Source organism: Trichechus manatus, unplaced genomic scaffold, assembly GCF_000243295.1.
Source record: "Trichechus manatus latirostris isolate Lorelei unplaced genomic scaffold, TriManLat1.0 scaffold00043, whole genome shotgun sequence".
Classification (NCBI taxonomy): domain Eukaryota; kingdom Metazoa; phylum Chordata; class Mammalia; order Sirenia; family Trichechidae; genus Trichechus; species Trichechus manatus.
Window position 1 is genome coordinate 18286158 of NW_004443979.1, and position 21700 is coordinate 18307857.

Sequence of the window (21700 nt, forward strand, 5' to 3'; positions counted from 1 at the left end):
CTTTTAGCTCAGTAATGAAGTCACTCCTGAGGTTCACCCTTCAGCCAAAGATTAGACAGGCCCATAAAACAAAATGAGACTAAAGGGGCACACCAGCCCAGGAGCAAGGACAAGAAGGCAGGAGGGGACAGGAAAGCTGGTAATAGGAACCCAAGGGAGAGGGTTGACGTGTCGTGAGGTTGTTAACCAATGTCATAAAACAATATGTGTACTAACTGTTTAATGAGAAGCTAGTTTGTTCTGTAAACCTCCATCTAAAGTACAATTTAAAAAAAAATCCCCTAGGAAGGAAGCTGCGATGATGAATGAGTTGCTGTATGGGTTTAGTAGATGGTGGCCATGCTCACTTACTGCTTTATGTGCCCCTCTACCATAGCCCTCACCATACTGTGCTCTGGTCACTGAGGTTTCTGTCTCCTCCATGAGTTAGTGAGCTCTCTAAAGAAAGGAGACATATCTCCAGTATGCTTGGTCCTGGCACAGAGAAGGACCTAAATACACATCTGCTAAGGAAATTATCCTGATGGACTTAGCAGTATGGAAATGAAGGCATTGGTGATTCTATCACTGGGAACTCTGGCTTCTGGAACTCTAGTACCTCTACTGGGCAATGCCACATCCTACAGTCCCCACCTTCTACCCTTGGGCCCTGCTCTGAGTCATCGGCTATGGGTACTGATGTGGCAACTGCCTGATTCTTTCACAAGCACACAAAGAACGAAAGCAGGCTGAGGTTATAGGGATGGGTGTGAAGGGTAGCTTTTGTAAAACACCTTCTATGATGAAGTGTCACAAAACCAGAGGTGACCGTGAGATCACTAATCCCACCTCCACTTCCTTCCTCTCCTGGGGGCTAAAAGCAAGCCAGGGGAAAGTACCAGCAGCTCTGACCTGGGCAGTTTTCCTCATAAGATGCAGCTGCTTGTGCTCCTATTAGCCTTTCTTCTGGCCCCTGAGGCAGAAACAGGTGAGTGACCACCCCCACCCTCTGAGGTCTGGCCCCATCACACAGTGGGCACTGATCTTCTGCTCCTTGTGCACATTCCTGATCCATCTATCTGCCAGGAACATTCTTAATCCCACCTTCAATCCCATCCCAGGCCCCTAGTATGATGCTAGGTAAACAGTCAGGAGGAACAGCAGGGACGAATTCTATTCTTAAGAGTCAGGGATACTACTCCTTCCCCAGGTCCTGCCCTTGTCATCTGGAAAGTGGAACTTTCCTAGAAATGCATAGCAATAGGTGGGAAACTGGAAAGAAGAAATATCAAATTTCCCTACAGAAGGCAGTGTGGGCCTGGCTTCTGTGTCTGGGATGAGACAAGTGCTCCCCTCACCCCTCTGCCTAGGAGAGAAACCCAGAGCTCATCTGACCCTGCAATTGGTGGGACCACTGTCCCCATAACACTGTTTGCCTTTGCTCAGCCCCAAGATCCCTCAGTCCATTTCTCCAACTCTGCATTTTTTCCAAGGCCTCGGTAGCTCCCCTCTTATCAAGAATAGGTCATGGTCTTTGGCAGACCCGCAACTTCTCTGCTTTCCAGAATCTTACCAGCACTAACCCCAGCAACCTTCATCCAGTAAATGGGGACCATTCCTTCATGCAGCTAATGAACATTTACTGGGCACCCACTCTGTCAGGCTGTAGGAAATATTATATAACACTAGATCCCTAAACTTATGTCCAGGATGCACTAGCCTAGATGTCACAGGACTCATAGTTGTCTTAGAAATTCACTTAAAACCAAGAAAGATCAAGAGGGGAATTTTCTGGAGCCTCTGGGACCTTGCTATCCTAAGACAGCTATGCTCACCTCCAGTGATGTGCAGAAGAAAGATTACAGACCAGGGACTGCTCTTCCGTGTTTTGGAGGAGGAGGTTGAGTCCCCTCACCCCAGCTGCCCCACCTCAGGTCACCCCAGGCTCGCAAATGCCCAATAATTCTGGAGCCATCAAGCAGGTGCCTGCTAGGGGTACTCAGTGGTGCACACAGCAGAAGAGACTTCTCCTTCAGGAGAGATCATCGGGGGACATGAGGCCCGGCCCCACTCCCACCCCTACATGGCATTTCTTCAGTTCTGGAAACAGAAGGAGAAGAAGAGGTGTGGTGGTTTCCTGATCCGAGAGGACTTTGTGCTGACGGCTGCTCACTGCTGGGGAAGGTGAGGAGCAGCAAACAGCCCACACTCCCCTGGGAACACCCTACAGAGACCCTTGCCTTCCTCCCAAGGTGCTTTCTGGGCTCCTCATAACACAAGGGCCAGGAGAGCTCTACGATAATGAGAAACAGGGCAGCTAATTTTGTAGGGAGAGGAGGTCAGTGCCAGAAGCATTACTGAAGAAATAGAGCCTACACTGACCAACCATGCCATATTTAGAGCTGGGGGTCAACATACAAACAAAACCAATCCTTCGTGTTTTCTTGTGGGTAACGGATCTCTGAGAACCTCTGGTGCAGTTATTAATGGTTCTAGCAGCCTACCTGGGCTACAGGAAACAGAGGGCACAGCGAGCTTACGCCCAGGACCTCAAGCCCCCCCACCATTTTCCCTCAGCTACAGTCCCGCTCTGACTCAGCTGTCACCTGCTCTTCCCAGCTTCTGAGTTACAGCTCCTGTGACTTCCCCTGCCCCACTCTGCTCTCTGTATCTGTTGCCTTCGAGTCAATTCCTACTCATAGCAACCATATAGGACAGAGTAGAACTGCCCCAACAGGGTTTCCAAGGAGTGGCTAGTGGCTTTGAACTGCTGACGTTTTGGTTAGCAGCCAGGGCTCCTTACTCTCTGTGCAGCAGCATAAATGTCACCCTGGGGGCCCACAACATCAAGGAGCAGGAAAAGACCCAGCAGCACATCCCTGTGAGAAGAGCCATCCGCCATCCAGACTATAATGAGAAGACTATTTCCAACGACATCATGCTACTACAGGTGAGGCACACTTTCCTGCTGCTCCTTGCTCTCCTGGGTCCAGGGAGTTTCTGCTCCCACCGTGACCCCTGTCCTTCCTACCTTCCCACCCTGGCTGCTTAACTAGTCCCAGGGCCTTGGAGAAGCAGCAAGACAGCGCAGCCTGTCAGAGTCTCCAGGTCCAGCAGGCTATTGCTGAATGGGACGTTCTTGTCTCTTCCCATCAGCTGGAGACAGAGGCCCAACGGATGGCGGCTGTGCGCCCGATCCGCCTGCCCGGGAAAAAGGCCCAGGTGAGGCCAGGACAGGTGTGCAGTGTGGCTGGCTGGGGCCAGGTTGCCCCAATGGACAAGTATGCAGCCACCCTGCAAGAGGTGGCACTGACTGTGCAGGAGGACAAGAAGTGCGAGTCCTACTTCAACAATTATAGTAGTGACTCAGAGGTGTGCGTGGGGGACCCGAAGAAGAAGATGGCTTCCTTTAAGGTGGGTTTTAGCATCTGTCTAGCCTGACTCTGGGGAATAGGATGTCTGGGGAAGATCTGGGACCTGGAGACCCAAGCAGTGGGAGACTCCTTCACCCACTAGGCTATGACCTTTTACCCTGGGAAGAGAATAGACTAGCAGCCAAGCTGAGGAGTCACTAGGGCCTCTGCTGGCCTACTAATGGTGAAGGATGAATTTGCAACTCCCTGCTCCACCCCAAAGGTCCCTGGGTGGCAGACTTTACGCTCAGCTACTAACCTAGAAGTCAGTGGTTCAAACTCACCCTGAGGTGTTCCTTAAGGATTATAGCCAAGAAAACCTTATGGAGCAGTTCTACTCTGTAACACATTGGGTTGCCATGAGTTGGAATAGACGTGACAGGAATTGGTTTATTTTTTGGGGGGGCTTTCACCCCACACCAGGGCACACATACGAGAAAACAGTGTTCCCCCTAAATGGGGTAATTAAAAACAGGCAACAACTCAAGAGCTGGCACCCACCTTGGTTAATCGACTGTCCTCCATGCTGGGTTCAGCCACACTTGTCTGCCTCCATAAGGAGTAGCCTGGAATCAAAGGTCCCACAGCCACTTATAGGGAGAGGATCCTGGATCTGTGGGCAGAAGGGAGGCCACAACCCGGGGTGAAGTGAAGCAACCACAGTGTCCAGGGTTGGAGCTTGACAGCTGAGGGTGCCCAGAGGCCTGCCTGCCCTCTTTTCTCACACCATGTATAGCAGCTTCTCCCAGATTGTGGAGATTGCCAGGGGGGCATAACCAAGAGGAGAACAAGCTCAATCTTTCCCCTCTCCATTTCCAGGGAGACTCTGGGGGTCCCCTTGTGTGCAACAATATGGCCCAGGGCATTGTCTCCTATGGACGAAAAGACGGGACTTCTCCTAGGGTTTTCACCAAAGTCTCGAGTTTCTTGCTCTGGATAAAGGAAACCATGAAACACCTCCAACTGCAGGAATCAGACTGAGCCCCTCTATGACTAACCAACTTCTCTGGAGGGCTAGCACCTTAATAAAAGTGTCTTAGCTGAGAGTGAAGGGCTGGTGTCGTTTTTTCATTGACCTTCTTTCACAGGTACCTACTCTGGGCTACGCAGGCCAAGGACATAATTCTGCTCTGTGTCCTACTTCCTCTCTTCCCCATATCGTATCCCCAAATCCCCATGCAAAGTGGTGACTCAGCTCCTTCTTACCCACTCTTGTCTCTCCACAGCCTGCCTTTCTGCAGGGCTGATGCTGAACACCCTCAGGAGGAGACACAAATCTTTCAGGTCCTGTGCTTGGGTAAACTTCTTTCCTCCTTCGCCTGTGCTACATGGAAGAAAGGAAAGGACTGACTGATGGGTTCTAGAGGTCAAACAGGCATAGCCTGGGGTGCAGGGAAGAGCAAAAGCAGGACATTTCTTTCCCATAGCCAGAGAAACTGGCAGCTTTCCAGGGAGGGCTCCTTGAGAAGCTCCTCATTCTCCCCTGGCCTTAGTTTCCTTCCTTCCCTTCCCTGCCTTGCTTTGAGCTCAGGGCCCAGACCAGCCTCCAGACTCCTGGCCACACTTTCTCCTCCATCCCCAGTTTCCACTGACAGTTCTCAGAGTCCACCAACTCTTGTCCGCCCAGACCACACTGATCTCAGCTGGCCCCTTCCTCATATCTCCATATAGGACAACGAAAACCATGTGTGGTTCCAGCAGAGCCTCACCACTGGGCTACCAGCCCAGCTCATACTCTAACAGTGAAGGTCCTCAGGGGGGCTGGCACCAGGCAGGGCCCTAGGAAGATAGGACTTGTAGGGTCACTCTCCAGAACCCTTGGCCCCAACTCTTACCTGGGGAGGACAAACTCAACCCTCCATTCAGCTCAACATCCAGCCCAGTGCCCCTCATAAGCTCAGGGTCCACTGGCCACCTGGTCACTCAGTAGCCTGAGTTACTCTCATCCTGTCCCTGTTGATCACTACTAACCTCTAGGCTAACACTCCCTGCTGATAGCATGGACTATGTCAGCCTTATGAATTAGAAAGGGCTTCTCTCTACAGTAGGTCAGGAAAGCACAATTTTATTACTAATTAACAACCAAATACATGTTGAACACCTACTAAGTTCCAGACATTGGAGTGAACATAACAGTCTATCATCTGCATCCAAATGAAACTGGCTGTGTGGAGGACTTTCACTGGAATTGTGTACTGCCTCTCCTTTCCCCAGATGAGTCCACATACCCTACATCTATGTGGGAAATCCACAGGAATAAAAATATTTGCATTTTATCTTTCATTGCTGGTTACAGTTTGCATGAATTATCACATGTGACCAAAGAACAACAGAAATGGAAATGATTGTGGTTTCTAGATCTGAAGTTTCCAAACTTTGTTCACTGAAGTAACTTTACCTAGAGGAGAAGTCAGGCATGAATGTAATTGTACAGATTCAAATTATAGAAAAAAAATACATTTATATATTTGCCTGAAAGCATTAGAGTTCTGATTCCAAACACCCATCCTATTGGACTGGTCAGCAACATAATTACAGTCATTACTGCAAGTTCCTGCCTGTGCAGAATCAAACTAGAATCAGAGAGGCCCATGTGGTCTGGAAAAGTGGAAAATGCTTCTAATCTTTAGTCCATTATGGTTACTGGGGCATCCAAAGTTTCCAAAAACACCTTGACTTCTCAGTGTTGGAAGTTCTTGGCTTGGGAAACACACATAGAGTATGTGACTTTTTGTTGAATATGGGTATCCCTGTGTTTGGGGCTCCATCTTCCAGGCACACCCAGCAGCCATCCCCTCTGTGGTCTTGCCACTAATATGGAGCACTGCCTAGAAGCATGCCCTGAGCCAACTCCTCCCTGTTGCCAATACAAACAACATTATGCTCATTTGTGACATGGAGTAAATATCTATCTCTGTAACCCTAAATGGCATGCCCTTCCACACCTTGTTGTCCACAAAGAATGCTGCAACACAATCTCTTAATGATCTTGGACACTTTTATAAGAATAGAGCACTGAATGTCACACAGCTTCTGATTTGGGGATGAAAAATATCCTGTATCTAAGACATAACAAGAGCCCTGGTGTTACAGTGTATAAGAGCTATATCTGCTAACCAAAAGGTTGGCAATTCGAATCTACCAGCCACTCCTTGGAAACCGTATGGGGCAGTTCTACTTTGTCTTAGAGGATCGCTATGAGTTGGAATTGACTCAGTAGCAACTGGTTTGGTTTAGTTTGGTTGAAGATATAATAAGGACCTAGTTCCTTGATTGGAAAAGACAAAAAAGGAAAATGCAGAAAGTAAAACAAAAAATAGTATTTAAAAAAGTTGCCTAGCCATGTACATATGCAGTTTAAGTATTACATTTACTTTGAGGAAGTGGTTCTGTGGTTTAAAACAAGTTTGCAAACCATTGTTACAGGCTCACACCCTCCTTTGAGAGAAAAGGAAACAAAGTTCCAATCAAAGGTACCACAGAAACAAAGGCAAAGCCTGGACTGGAGCCCAGGTCCCCTGACAACCTGGTCAACAAGAGATCTTAAATGTCTTCCAACACTCACCCTGTGATGACTTTCTGGCATCCCTGGACAAGAGATGAGCTTCTGCTCAGACACCTCCTCATGCAGAAAGTCTCTGGGCTCCTCTGGCAGCCATTCTGTGACAACTATTCAAAATGCTTTTCTTCGGTGAGCTGAAATTTGCTCATAGGCACATTTGGGTGGACTCAGAGGCAAATAAGTACCTTAAACATGCTGACTCCTTCAAATTTAATTTGTCTGTGGAAGTGCCGTCCTCCCCCTGTTCAAGGAAATGATCCTTCCCTTGCTTAAAATCTCTGTAATGACCTCATTGAGTATAGGCACAGAAATGCCAATACTCACCAAAACTCACTCTTACCACCCCTCAATTCCTGCAGACCCACAAGAAGAGTCGGGCCCAGAAAGGCCAGGGAGAACTGCTAAGTTGGTTCTTGGAGAAGGTAAATCTAAAGGAATGGCAAGATCTTGCTAATTTGTTATGGGGAACATGTACTGGTGTGAATTTACCCTCCCTGCCTACCACCACTCTTCTAACAGCATGACTCTTTGTGGACTAATAGAATAAAATGTTTTATATTTCATTTCTTGATATTCCCCACAACATTGCTTTGACCAACAAATGCATATATTTAAATGTAAAGACAGTAATACCTTCAAAAACCAGAACCTACATAAGGCAGAAATCGGTCAGAGAAAGAAATTAAAATATTTTCCACTAATAGAGAGCGATAGAAAAGTGGTAGACTGCACCCTGTCAAAGGCAAAAAACTTGCAAGACCCGGAAAAAAAAGGTAGTCCTATTGACTTCTGGCTCTCACAGGTTTTACTGTATGTATGTACATATATACTTACATTTAAATATAATAGATTACATATATATGCATGTATATGTGTATACATATACATGCATATATATATACTTATACATATGTATACATATTGCATTGGACAAATATGCTGCAAAAGACTTCTTTAAAGTGTTAAAAAGCAAAGATATCACCTTGAAGACTAAGGTGTGCCATGGTATTTTCAGTTACCTCATATGCATGTGAAAGCTGAACAATTAATAAGGAAGACAGAAGAAGAATTGATGCATTTGAATTATGATGTTGATCAAGAATATTGAATGTGCCAAGAATTGCCAGAACAAACAAATCTGTCTTGGAAGAAGTACAGCCAGGATGCTCCTTAGAAATGAGGATGGCGAGATGTAGTCTTACATACTTTGGACATGTTATTAGGAGGGACCAGTCCGTGGAGAAGAACATCATGCTTGGTGAAGTAGAGGGTCAGTGAAAAAGAGAAAGACCCTCAGTGGGATGTATTGACACAGTGGCTGCAACAATAGGCTCAAACATAGCAATGATTGTGGGGATGGCACAGGACTGGACAGTGTTTCATTCTGTGGTACACAGGGTCACTATGAATCAGAACCTACTAGGCTGCCCCTGTCTTAGTCATCTAGTGCTGCTATAACAGAAATACCACAAGTGGATGACTTTTAACAAAGAGAAATTTATTCTCTTACAGTCTAGTAGACTACAAGTCCAAATTCAAGGCATTAGCTCCAGGGGAAGTCTTCCTCTCTGTGTCGGCTCTGGAGGAAGGTCGTTGTGATGCATTAGTCTTCCCTGGGTCTGGGAGTGTCTCCGTGCAGAAACCTCAGTTCCAAAGCACGCGCTCTGCTCCCAGCACTGCTTTCTTGGTGGTATGAGGTTCCCATGTGTCTCTGCTCACTTCTCTCTTTTATATCTCAAAAGAGATTGGCTTAAGACACTGTCTAATCTTGTAGACCTCATCAGTATAACTGCTGCTAATCCATCTTATTACATCATAATGATAGAGTATACAACATATAAGGAAATCACATCAGATTACAAAATGGTACACAATCATACAGTACTGGGAATCATGACCCAGCCAATCTGGGAGATATTTTTGGGGGACACAGTTCAATCCATAACAGCACCTAACAACAACAACAAATATACAGCCAGAAGAAAAAGACCAAAAACCTAATAGAATGGGTAAAACACCTAACAGTTCATAGTAAAATAATGAGTCATAAATTTACTCATATCAAGAGAAATGGAAATATGGAAAATGTAAGTAAAAATTCTACTGAAACATTATATCTCATCTCACATGTAGCCAAACATTCAAAATTTCAATAGTATATTTCATGGACAAGTTTGTTTTCTTTTGATCGGGGTTATAAGATATATGTCTTTTTCCAGAATCTTACTTTTATCCTAACTGTGTCTTTATACTTATGATGTATCTCTTGTAAACAGCACACATTTGGGTCTTTTATTTTTCATCTGTACTTGCAATCTTTAATTAGAGTGTTTAATCTGTTTACATTTAATGCAATTACTGATTTAATATAAATATATTGATATTTGATTGTCATTTATGTGATTTATTCTTTACTCCTTTGTCCTTCTTTTCCTGTCTTCTTTTGTTAGATTTATTTTATCTCCTCTACTGGCTTTTAGCTATATCTCTACCTATTATCTTAGTGATTGCTCTAGGATTACAATATGTCTCCTTCACATATTAATTAATGTTATACCACTTTGCATTAGAACCTTGTAACAGGTTCCCATTTATCCCCCCTCCACCTCTTGAGTTATTTTTGCTATATAACTTACTGCCATATTCCATAAATTCTATAGCATTTTTTGCTTTCAGTAGTCAATAATCTTTGAAAGAAATTTATCCAAATTCTTTTATATTTAGTCACACTTCATACTTTTGTTGCTCTTTTTCCTTACAACAGGGATCATATATTTGCTCAACTCTATTTTTGTGTTTTTAAGGAGAATTTTAAAGTTACATTTAAATAGGTTTTACACAATTTTTGGTCAAGTTGTTCCTAAATATCTTTTTTGTTGTTATTGTAACAGATTTTCTTTTTAATATCTTCAAACTGGTTATTGTTTGTATACGTGGAGAATGTTGGTTTTAATTTTGAAACAATCTCAAGCTTGCAAAAAAAGCTGTAAGTATAGTACAAAGAAAATTTTTTCATGAACTGTTTGAAATGATGCTCCATCTCTTCCTGAATACTTTAGTGTTTAATTCCTAAAAACAAGGACACTGTCTTACATAACCACGATACAACCATCAAACTTAGGAAATAAACATCAATGCCATTAATATCATTACTACCACCTGATTTTCAGATAAACCTGGCTGTCATGAATTCTAATATTTTTACTGTTTTGATTAATCTCCACACAGATTTATATAACAAATCTCCCACCACCAACATTCTCTTTCCCTTAAGTGGGTTCCCTTCATCCCACATCCAGACTCTGACATCCCATATTATGCAGCCTTTCCGTGTTGATGCCTGCTTCACTTTGACAGGCTCTGACAAATTGCACCAGACTTCCCTCTTTGTGGTGGCCCTTGTCACTCCATTTGACTTCTAATACCAGGTACTAGGCTAGCTCCTTGCATGAACATCCTCGTCACCACACTTGGACTTCCACTCCCAGTGCTGGGTTTTTCTCCTGCAGGGATGCCCTCCTCAGTTCACATTCGTTCTGATACTCCATGCCAGGCTGCACAGGGCAGGGTGTCAGAGCCTCTCTGGGGTGAATAGGGTGCCACATGTGAAGGGAGGCCTTGCATGGCCACCTTCCTCATCCTGATTAGGCTCTGCACCCCACTCTGGATTCCTGTGGCTCCCCACACTTTCAGATTCTCTGTTGACAGTGTGCTTTGTTTCTTTAACTAAGGTGCTGTTGTTTTTAAAGAGAATTGGGATCAAGATAATTATAACCAACAACATCTTCGAGTCTATGACTCTGTTCTTTTTTTTTTCCATTATGAGGACTCGTCAGGATAATTTGTTTAGCAAACGGTATAGGTATATCAGAAATGTAGTTCTCTGGACCATGGTCTGAGAATATTACTTTGGCTCTGTGGTATCCTTTTCTACTTCACATGACACTGGCAATCCATTAAAGAAAATATCTTTTGGAAGAACAAACCTTCATCCATTCTCACTACAAAGAAGACCCCAACGTATCCAAAGGATCAGAACAAAGCTTAGACCTGTCACTGGTTTCAACTCCTCTGACCAACTCTATATACACCTAAAGCAGTGTGGCAGATTACATCTTCCTAACAATTGCCACTGTGTATTTCCCATCCCACGGGCTTTTCTTACAAGATAACTTTAATGCTCCTTCCACTGAGAGATGGGATCTACCTTCCTTTCTTTTTAATCTGGGGGTAGGGGGCTTTTGATAGCTCCGAGCAATGGAGTATGGTAGAATGGACACTATATGACTTCAAGGCTAGATTGAAAAATGGACACAGCTTCCCCCTGGCTCATTTTTTGTGGGGCGCTCACTCTAGGAAACCAACTACCATGTGACAAAAACTTTTAACAATCCCATACAATAAGATAACATGGAGAGGTCCACATGGAGAGCAACTGAGATCTCCCCCAATAGCCAGAATCAACCCCTGGACAAGTGAGTGACTGAGCCTTCAGATGACTCCAACCTCCAGCCTTCAAGCCTCCCCTGTTGACCCCAAGGGTGGCAGAGACAAGCTACCCACACTGAACCCTTCCCAAATTACACATCTATGGGCAAAATAAATACTGCTATTGTTTTATACCACTAAGTTTTTTAGTAACTAGAACAATGCCATCTTTATCATGACTTTCACAATATTCTGTCCATCCCTTAACCATGGCTTTCACTGTACACTCTATAATAACTGATGTTCCTGTCTCCTCCACCCAGAAAAAAACCTCATCTTCACCGTCATTGAGTCTGACATAGAAAGGGCCCCACTAAACAAATCATCTTGATGGTCTTACCAGCACAGAAATAGAAAAGAGAACCAAGGAGATGAAAATGTTCTTGAATCTATCATAATGAGATTCAGGATTCTGGGGCTCAAGGACTCAAAACTGATGGATGCAACATCTCTAATCCCAACTAATAGCCTTGGGTTCCTGTTTTCTGCTGGTGTAGTCATCACTGAATCAAGAGCTATGAGTGGCTATTTGGTGACGGATAAGTTCTTACTCAATTTGGGGCAGAAGACTTGGTCAGACAGTGGTGGGAGGCATCTAGAGATAGCCTTATAAGGTAAAGCAGCCCCATACACCACAGTAAAACACTGGGGATTAAAAGATGAGGAGGATGAAGCACCAGCAGCTCTGACCTGGGCAACCATCCTGGGAAAATGTGGCTACTCCCGCTCCTGCTGGCTTTTCTTCTGCCCTCCAGCAATGAGGCAGGTGAGTGACAATCTCTACCCCAAGAGGCATGGCCCCACCCGACATTGGCACAGCCTTGTTGTTACACTCAGATACATCCTGGCTCTGATCCATCCCCAGGAACTTTCTGAACCCCAGGTCCAATCTCACACAAAGACAAACAAGTTTGAAGCTAGATGGACAATCAGTAGGAATGGCAGGTCGGAAGGCTGTTCTCCATAAGAGTCAGTGGGTACTACCCCATTCCAAGGCCTACCCTGGTCATCTGGAAAGCAAGTTCTTTTATAAAGGCCTCTGGAAGAAGGTTGAAAGCTGGGAATAAGAAATAGTTTAATTCCCCAGGAAAGGGCAACTAAAAAAGGCGGCTGTTTTCTATAATCAAGGTAAGACTCACTAACTTTTTAACTCAGTATCTTAAAATCAACATTCGGAATCCACCCCCTTTTACAAGCTTTGTCATTCAGTGCTGCCCAGGGAAGAAGGCCTGGATGCAGCTGATGCCAGAGCTGGTGGAATTTTGGTCCCCTTAAACTTATTTTTGCCTTGGCTCAGCCTCAAGTCTTTTCTGGTAATATTTCAGTAACAGATGGGTCCAATGGCTAACAGATAAAGACCATCTTGAGCTCATGTTCAGAATATTACAAACCAGCAGCAGCTCTGTGGGGCGTGGGGAACAAGTGGGGCCAGAGGACCCAGGGAACTTCAGGCAGAGGATTTTCCATCATCTACTAGGATTTTACTGCTTGTTCCAAACACAAATCTTGCCCATCAACATATATATCCGAAGCAGGAGATGAACAAGGACTGTTCTTCTCATTATCAGAGGGGGAATCTGAGTCTTGTGGGCCATTGTAAGCCAGAAATGTTGTACAAAGAACATCACAGACCCCCTTCTTGGTTGCTGCTGGCTACCGAGGCCCCCATTATAGCCACCCGATTCCAACTCCTTCCCTCTCTATTCTCATTTACCCCAGTTCCCCATTTCATTCTATCTGTATCCGTAAAACAGATATACACTCTGGGCTCAATGAACATAGCAGGCAGGGTGGAATTTTTATTTCAGGGGAGATCACTGGGAGCTGTGAGGCCAAGCCTTCCTCTCATCCCTACCCGACATTTCTTCAGATCCAAACTCCAGAGACAGTGAAAACGTGTGGGGGTTTCCTTGTGCGAGAAGACTTTGTGCTGACAGCAGCTCACTGCTGGGGAAAGTATCAGTGCATGGATCCCCATCCTTCTGTAGACACCTTACAGGGAATCCTCTCCTCAAGGATTGCAGACCTGGGTCACTTAATAACAGAAAGAGGTTCTTCCAAGGAGTCACCTGAGAGCAGGAATAAGAGAAATAAAACAGGACAGGTAAGTTTTGGGGAGAGAGGGACAGGCCAATGCAAGTGGCCGCTTGAAGAGAGAAGGAACAAGCTGACCAAAGGTGGCATGGGAGGAGATCAAAGTTGTACCCTGGGGCCCAGAGTGAAGATTTGAGAAAATCAGTTTTTCATGGAGACAGCAAAGCCCTGTGCATGACTGAGCACCACACATCTGGTCCAAGAACTGAAATCCATCTTGGGCTGCCAAGAAGCAGACGGCAGAGTCACTCAGCCCTTAGGCCCTCCATCCACCAATCTCCCTCAGCTGCAGTCCAGCCCTGTCCCAGATATCCCCTGCCCTTCCCAGCTCCCAGGTTGTAGCTCCTGTCACTCTCCCCACCTTCCTCACAACTCTGTTCTCTGTCCAGCTCAATAAATGTCACCCTGGGAGCCCATAACACCAAAGTGCAGGAAAGGACTCAACAGCACATCCCTGTGAGAAGAGCCATTCCCTGCAAAACCTACAAGAAGAATTTTCCAATGACATCATGTTACTACAGGTATGGTACAGAGTTCCACTGGCTCTTGTACATGCACTTTAATCCGGGGATTTATGCAACACCACGTCTCCTTCCCTTTCCTCATCCCCAATATGACCTCTCCACTTGTCCCAGAGCCATGAAAAGAAGAAGTGTGGCCCCATGACTGTGTCTGGAATTTATTCTCTCTCTCCTCCAGCTGAAGAGAAAAGTCCACTTGACTGCAGTGGTGAGCATCCTCAGGCTACCCCGGAGGAAAGTGTGGGTGAAGCTGGGGTAAGTGTGCAGTGTGGCTGGTTGGGGTTACATCAAAGTGAACAGGACCACAGACAAACTGCATGAGGTAGAGCTTGAAGTCCAAAAGGATGAGAAATGCATCTTTCACTACAAAAACCTTTACAACAATGCCATCCAGATATGTTTGGGGGACCTGAAAAAGAGGAAAACTTCTTTTAAGGTATGATCAGCAGCATCTTCCACGCTTAGCCATGGACACAGGGGAGCTTTGAGAATCTGTGGCAGTAGGAACAGGTCATATCCCCAGGTACTCAGCCTTTCCACCAAACCCATCTCTGGTCCTTTCTCCCTGGAGGAAAAAGGAAATGGACTGTCCCCCTAGCCACTTAGTGGCCGAAGGATTTCTGGGAGAGGAGTGAAGGCCAGGCCATGGATGACTGGGCAAAACTGTCAGGGACTAAGGGAGGTCTCAAGGCAGGCCCTGCTACTGCTCTCACACACACAGGCCCAGGACAGAGACCACCTATTCCAGGACGACAGAAGGAGATCTAACTCAATCCTTTCTTCTCTCCTTTCACAGGAGGACTCTGGGTGTCCCCTCATATGTTACAAGAGGCCCAGGGCATCGTCTCCTTTGGAAATAACCGTGGGAAACCTCCACATGTCTACACTAGGATCTCGAGCTATCTGAGCTGGATTAAAAAAAAACAATGAGAGGCTTCAAACTGCAGGGACCAGACTGAGGTGCCTCTAGGGTTCATCTGTCCGTCTTCTCTGGAGCAGAGTAGGAGCTACATGGGATGGAAAAAAAGGGAAAGAGGGACAGACAAGCAGTGTGGGGGCTGACAGGGCCTTAATAAACTTCATCTCTAGAGTAACATAATTGATTCCTCATTTATTCATTGAACAGCATGCAAAAGGTGACAACTGTGTGTCCATCAGCCATCTGTTCGCATTTATATACTTTTCCCTCCAGTATACCTCACCTCCCACCTCGAGAAAAAAAAAAAAGTAATGCTGTGTTAATACCCAGCTCCTCTCAAATGCACCTCCCCAGGGCCTGGTCCTCTTGCCAGGCTGGGTCTAAGTTCTTCCAGTAAAAGGCAGACACTGAAGCAGGAAAAGATGGCCCTCTCTAGATAAACCTCTTATCTCATTCATATTGCTTCCTACCTCATTCCACCCTGTACTTCTCTACCCTACCCTATCCCAGTGCCAACTGGAAAAAAAAAGGAAAAGAATCCAGGTTTGAAAAAGGATCACCTTAAAGGCCCCAGGTAGAAAGCCACTTCCTCACCCTATGGGTGGGGAAACAGGTGGAGGCATTTATAAACGTATAGCTCACTCAGTGTGAGGCTTTGGTGGTTGGTTCAGTAGTAGAACTCTTGCCTTCCATGCAGGAGAGTTGTGTTCAAGTCTCAGCAAAAGCATACCACTACCCATCTGTAAACCACCACCCATCTGTAAATGGAAGCTTGCATGTTTCTATGATACTGAACAGACTAGGAGGAAAGGCCTGGCAATCTACTCCTAAAAATCAGCCAATGAAAACCCTATGGATCACAATGGTCTGATCAGCAACTGATTCTGGGGATGGCAATTAATTATAGGGTTGCCATGAGTCGAGGCTGACTCCACAGCAGCTAACAATACAACACCCTATGCAGGACTTGCTACCCGTATCTGAGCAGCTGGCAGATTGAAAGCTAAAAGTTCCTTGAAAGCTGAAAGTTCCAGAAAGGCCCTTCAGCAGCCCTACTCCCAGATAAGGTGCCTGTCTCAGCCCTGTCTTGGGCTCGAAGCCCAGTACAGCCTCTGGTCTCCAGGTGGCCCATCCTCCTGTAGCCCCAAGTGGTCTCCAGGTGGCCCATCCTCCTGTAGCCCCAAGTGACCGTCAAGGTACTCTTCCATCTTGGTCTGGGCCAGCCTCTCCTCCACCTCCCACAGTCCAGACTCCCAGAGTCTTGTGAGGTCCCAGCAGGCATTCTTCTCTGTGCTATTCCTCTCAGGTGGATTTGGGCTTCAAGCCCACCTTCTGCCCTGTCCATGTGGGGCAGGGAAGGCAGGATGTGTCCCGATCTCTAGGCTATACTTTTTACCTGGGCAGGGTGTATCATTCCTTCTCATACAGACAATGTCCTTATTGGGCTTAGAGTACAGCAACTGATAGGCCTCTCAGCAGCCTAAGCCCCTTCAGCCTGTCCTTCCTGGACATAGCTGACAGCCTGTCCTCTAGGGTAGGACTTCCCAGGCTGGTGTCCTGGACTATAATGGCCTCTTAAGTAAAAGAGGCCTTCTCTGCAGCAGGACTAGAAAGCACCACTTTTGCCATCAATCAGTACATCAATACTTACTGGGCAACTATTGTGTGCAAGGCACTGGGGATACAGCAAAGTCTCACTGTCATCACAGAATTCATGCAGCTTCATCTAACTTACCCATGCTCCTTTCCCAGGGTAAGTTGCTAGGCCTGAGTCTGGGTTTAAACTCCACAAGAATCAAAATCATCTTGTTTTCAAAATAAGACTACAGATTTGAATTTTATTTACGTTATGTGCTAGAGTCTTTGTGTGCATGATCACATACGGCCTGAAAACAGTTGGTTATGGGGTTTAGAACAATTTAGAGATTTTCTAATCCTGTTCAGGCTCAGTAAAGCTACTGCCTAAGAGGGAGGGTGGAAGGTGGTAAGGATGGGCAACTTGAACAGGCCTGTCATTATTATATTTGCATGTAATGGGTATGAACCTTGAAACACAAACTCAGATATTCAAAAATTACCATGTTTTCCCTAAATATAACTGGCTCAGACTCTAAGCCTGTGCTGGTCTAAAATTGAACTCTAGTCATTACTGAGACCTGCCCACACCCAAAACCAATTTAAATCAGTGCCTGAAAAATGGAGGAAAGTCCTGGATTTTTCAGGCCATTATGCTCAGTTTCTGACTAGACTGCCCCGGGCGCCACCAATCTCACCAGGCATAACCAGAGATTTAGGCCCACAGAGGCCTGTCCCCAATCTGGATACCACTACAGAGCTAAGCACGGGCTTCAGGTATCAGTTAACACTTCCCTGTCACTGCCCCAACACATACACCCCATCACACTTTTTTAACATTGGAGAAATATTTCTCTCTGTGATCCTGTTATCTTCAAAGAGCTGTGTTTTTATCTCTTTACCCTTAAAAGCGTCCTAAAGTATAATCCCTTGAACATTTAGACTTCTGTATATACTTTTTGAGGTACTATATTTTATCACTAAACATAAAACATTGTAAGTATTTCCCAGTGCTATCAATAATATATCACTAAACATCAACTATTTTTTATTCATTTGTATTAAAATTAAGCAAAAATAAATAAATAAAATTACCAGTGACAAGCTACCATTAAAATTTAGGTGTGTTTTTCAGATTTTTCCCATGAAAATAATATTTTTACAATTAAAATGGGATTCTGTATATAGTGGTTGACATTCAACAATTTCAGGAGGTACCATATGAGCAGGAACCAATGGTACTGAAGGAGGAAGTCCAAGCTGCACTGAAGGCATTGGTGAAAAACAAGGCTCCAGGAACTGACAGAATACCAATTGAGATGTTTCAACAAATGGATGCAGGCTGGAAGTACTCACTCGTCTAAGCCAAGAAATTGGGAAGACAGCTACCTGGCCAACAGACTGGAAGAGATCCATATTTATGCCCATTCCCATGGAAGGTGATCCCATCCAATGCAGAAATTATCAAACAATATCATTAATATCACACACAAGTAAAAGTTTGCTGAAGATAATTCAAAAGTGGGTGCATCAGTATATTGACAGGGTACTGCCAGAAATTCAAGCCAGATTCAAAAGAGGACATGGAACCAGGGATATCTTTGCTGATGACAGATGAATCCTGGCTGAAAGCAGAGGATAACAGAAAGATGTTTACCTGTGTTTTATTGACTACACAAACACATTCAACTGTGTGGATCATAACAAATTATGGATAACATTGCAAAGAATGAAAATTCCAGAACACTTAATTGTGCTCGTGAGGAACCTGTACATAGATCAAGAGGCAGTCGTTGGAACAGAATAAGGGGATACTGTGTGGTTTAAAGTCAGGAAAGGTGTGCATCAGGGTTGTATCCTTTCACCATACCTATTCAATCACTATGCTGAGCAAATAATCCGAGAAGCTGGACTATATGAAGAAGAATGGGGAATCAGGATTGGAGGAAGACTCATTAACAACTTGCATTATGCAGATTATACAACCTTCCTTCCTGAAAGTGAAGAGGACTTGAGGCACTTACTGATGAACATCAAAGACCACAGCCTTCAGTATGGATTACACCTCAACATAAAGAAAACAAAAATTCTCACAGCTGGACCAATAAGAAACATCACGATAAACGGGGAAAAATTGAAGTTGTCAAGGATTTCATTTTACTTGGATCCACAATCAACACCTATGGAAGCAGCAGTCAAGAAATCAAAAGACGCATTGCATTGGGCAAATCTGCTGCAAAAGACCTCTTTAAAGTGTTGAAAAGCAAAGACATCACCTTGAAGCCTGAGGTGCACCTGACCCAAGCCATCGTGTTTTCAATCGCCTCCTATAAAGAATAAAGAAAACTGAAGAAGAATTGACATCTTTGAATTGTGGTGTTGGAGAAGAATATTAAATATACCACAGACTGCCAAAAGAACTAACAAATCTGTCTTGGAAGAAGTACAACCAGAATGCTGCTTAGAAGCAAGGATGGCGAGACTACGTCTTACATATTTTGGACATGGTGTCAGGAGGGATCAGTCTCTGGAGAAGGACATCATACTTGGTGAAGTAGAGGGTCAGTAAAAAAGAGGAAGACCCTCAATGAGTTGGATTGACACAGTGGCTGCAACAATGGACTTAAGCATGAAAACGATTGTGAGGATGGCGCAGGAGTGGGCAGTGTTTTGTTCTGTTGTACATAGGGTTGCTGTGAGGAGGAACTAACTCAATGACACCTAACGACAACAACAACCTTCCTTGTTAGTTAATAATATATAAGAAACATTATTCCCCATCGAGGATTTTTTCACTTATGGTATTTTTTAAATAAATGTTATTTTTAGAACAGTTTTAGATTTCCAAAAAAAACAAAATTGTGAACGTAATTCAGAGAGTTCCCATATACCCCACACCCAGTTCCCCCATATACCTATTTTTAATTTTACTTATTATTGTTGTTGAGAATATACACAGTAAAACATACACCAACAATTTCTACATGTCCAGTTCAGAGACATTGATTACATTCTTCAAGTTGTGCAACCATTCTCTCTCCTTTTCCGAGTTGTTCCTTCTCCATTAACATAAACTCACTTGCTCCCTAAGGTTCCTATGTAAGTTCCTTTCGAGTTGCTGTTATCAATTTGATCTCATATAGATAGTTCTTAAAAGAGCATGATGCTCAAGGCAGACATATCTTTTACTAGTTAAACTAAGCTATTGTTTGGCTTTAAGAAGACTTCAGGGGATATTGTTGGTTTAAGGTTTAAAGATTCTCTCAGGTCAATATTTCAGGGGTTCATCCAGCCTTAATGGCTCCAGAAAGTCTGGAGTCCATGAGAATTTGAAATTGTATTCTGCATTTTTCCCCTTTTGATCAGGAGTCCTTTAGAGAATCTGTGATCATTAAGGCTGTGTGTCAACTTGGCTGGGCCATGATTCTCAGCGGTTTGGCAGTTATGATGCAGCTTGGCAGACATATGATGATGTGATCACTTCCATGATGAGATATGACATAATGTGATCACCTCCATGATGGGATCTGTTGTGAATAGCCAATCAGTTGAAAGGGAGTTTCCTTGGGGGTGTGGCCTGCAATGTATATAAGTGGACTTTCTGGCAAGGCTCAAGGGCTTTTGCTCACTCTGGATCCTGCAGCTGGCTTCTGTTCATCTGATCTCTGGTTCTTGGGACTTGAGCTAGCAGCGTACCTGCCATCTTGCCCGTTGATCTTGGGATTCATCAGTCTTTGCAGCCTTGGAGCAAGAGCCCTGCTGTCTGACCTGCCATTCTTGGGTTCGGCAGCCCCTGTGGCTACGTGTATCAGGAGAAGTCCCCAGCCTGACCCATGGACTTGGAATACTCCAGCCTCTATAACCTCGTGAGTCACTTCCTTAATATAAATCTCTCTATATATATATTTATATGCTTTACGGGTTTTCTCTAGAGAACCCAACCTAAGACAGAATCCTTGAGGAAAATGTTCAGTATTGGTAGCTGGGCACATTCAGTTCTTCTGGTCTCAGACAAAAGTGGCAATTGTTCATGGATGCAATTAGTCACTATTCCATATCTTCCTCTTATTCCTGGCTCTCCTTCCTCTGTTGTTCCAGGTGGATAGAGACCATTTGTTTTGCATTGGATGGCTGCCTGCAAGCTTTTAAGACCCCAGACCCTATACAACAAACTGGGAGGTAGAACAGAAACACTAAACACGTTATTAAGCCAATGAACTGGGATGTCCCATGAAACCATGACCCTAAACCTCCAAATCAAGAAACCAAATCCCATCAAGTGTTTGATTGTACACAAAGAGCCTCAGCAGCTACTCTTTCTTTTGTCATTGTAGGTATATCTATCACACAACTTTTGCCAATTCAACTTTTTACAGGTGTACAGCCTCTTGACAGAAATTACAATAATTGGCTGTGCAACCCTATCCTTAATCAGTACATTATTTCCATCACCGTTATACTCCCACCCCTTTCCCTCTCTCTCTCACACTTGGCAACCTCTAACAAACTTTGGTGTCTCTACATTTGCCTTTTCTTGTCTTTTTATATAAGTTAGGCCATATAATATTTAAACTTTTGTGACTGACTTATTTCCTCAGGGGTTTCAAAGGGTGGAGCCATGGCCTCTGGTGTTTCTAAGGGTGGAGTTGTCACTCCAATGGACTAGGAGAATGGTGTGCCTGAAGCCAAGGGAGCAGAGTTGCTGTCCCAGTGGGCCTGGAAGGCAGTGCTGAAGCTAAGGGCCGAGGGGCCTCTGCTCAGAATCCGGAGACTGTGGCCAATACCTACAGTCTGGAGGGCAGGGCTATTTGGTAAAGTGTCTCAGAAAACAGAAGATTATTTTCAAAGCCTTGAGCGCTAATGTAATATGTTTTGCTGACTTGCTTGGTGCCTGTTATCCCTTCTTCTCCTCCAGTTTCTCCCACTGTAATAGAAAGGTCTAGCTTGTGCCTGTTCTGCCATTGTACTTTTGGAAGCAGATAACTTGTATTCTAGATTTCACAGATGAAGAGGAATTTTTGGAATTTGGACTTGGAGTTAAGACTTTTGCTGTGATATGATGAGATGAATATGTTTTGCATGTTGCAAGGATGTGATGTTTGGGGGGCCAAAGGGTGGAGTGTCATGGATTGAATTGTGTCCCCCAAAA

The 21700-nt window shown here is 44.6% G+C and overlaps 1 protein-coding gene and 1 pseudogene across 1 annotated transcript; both read left to right on the top strand.

The window, feature by feature from the left end:
- The first annotated feature begins 858 nt into the window (after nt 1-858).
- Nucleotides 859-4433, top strand: LOC101349286 (granzyme B). Its single transcript, XM_004376556.3, has 5 exons — nt 859-967; nt 2016-2163; nt 2794-2929; nt 3136-3393; nt 4212-4433. Exons 1-5 carry the CDS (start codon nt 913-915, stop codon nt 4371-4373), a joined length of 759 nt encoding a protein of 252 aa, XP_004376613.1. The 5' UTR covers nt 859-912; the 3' UTR covers nt 4374-4433.
- A 7720-nt stretch (nt 4434-12153) lies between these two features.
- Nucleotides 12154-14987, top strand: LOC101349541 (granzyme B-like; annotated as a pseudogene).
- Nucleotides 14988-21700: the final 6713 nt, after the last annotated feature.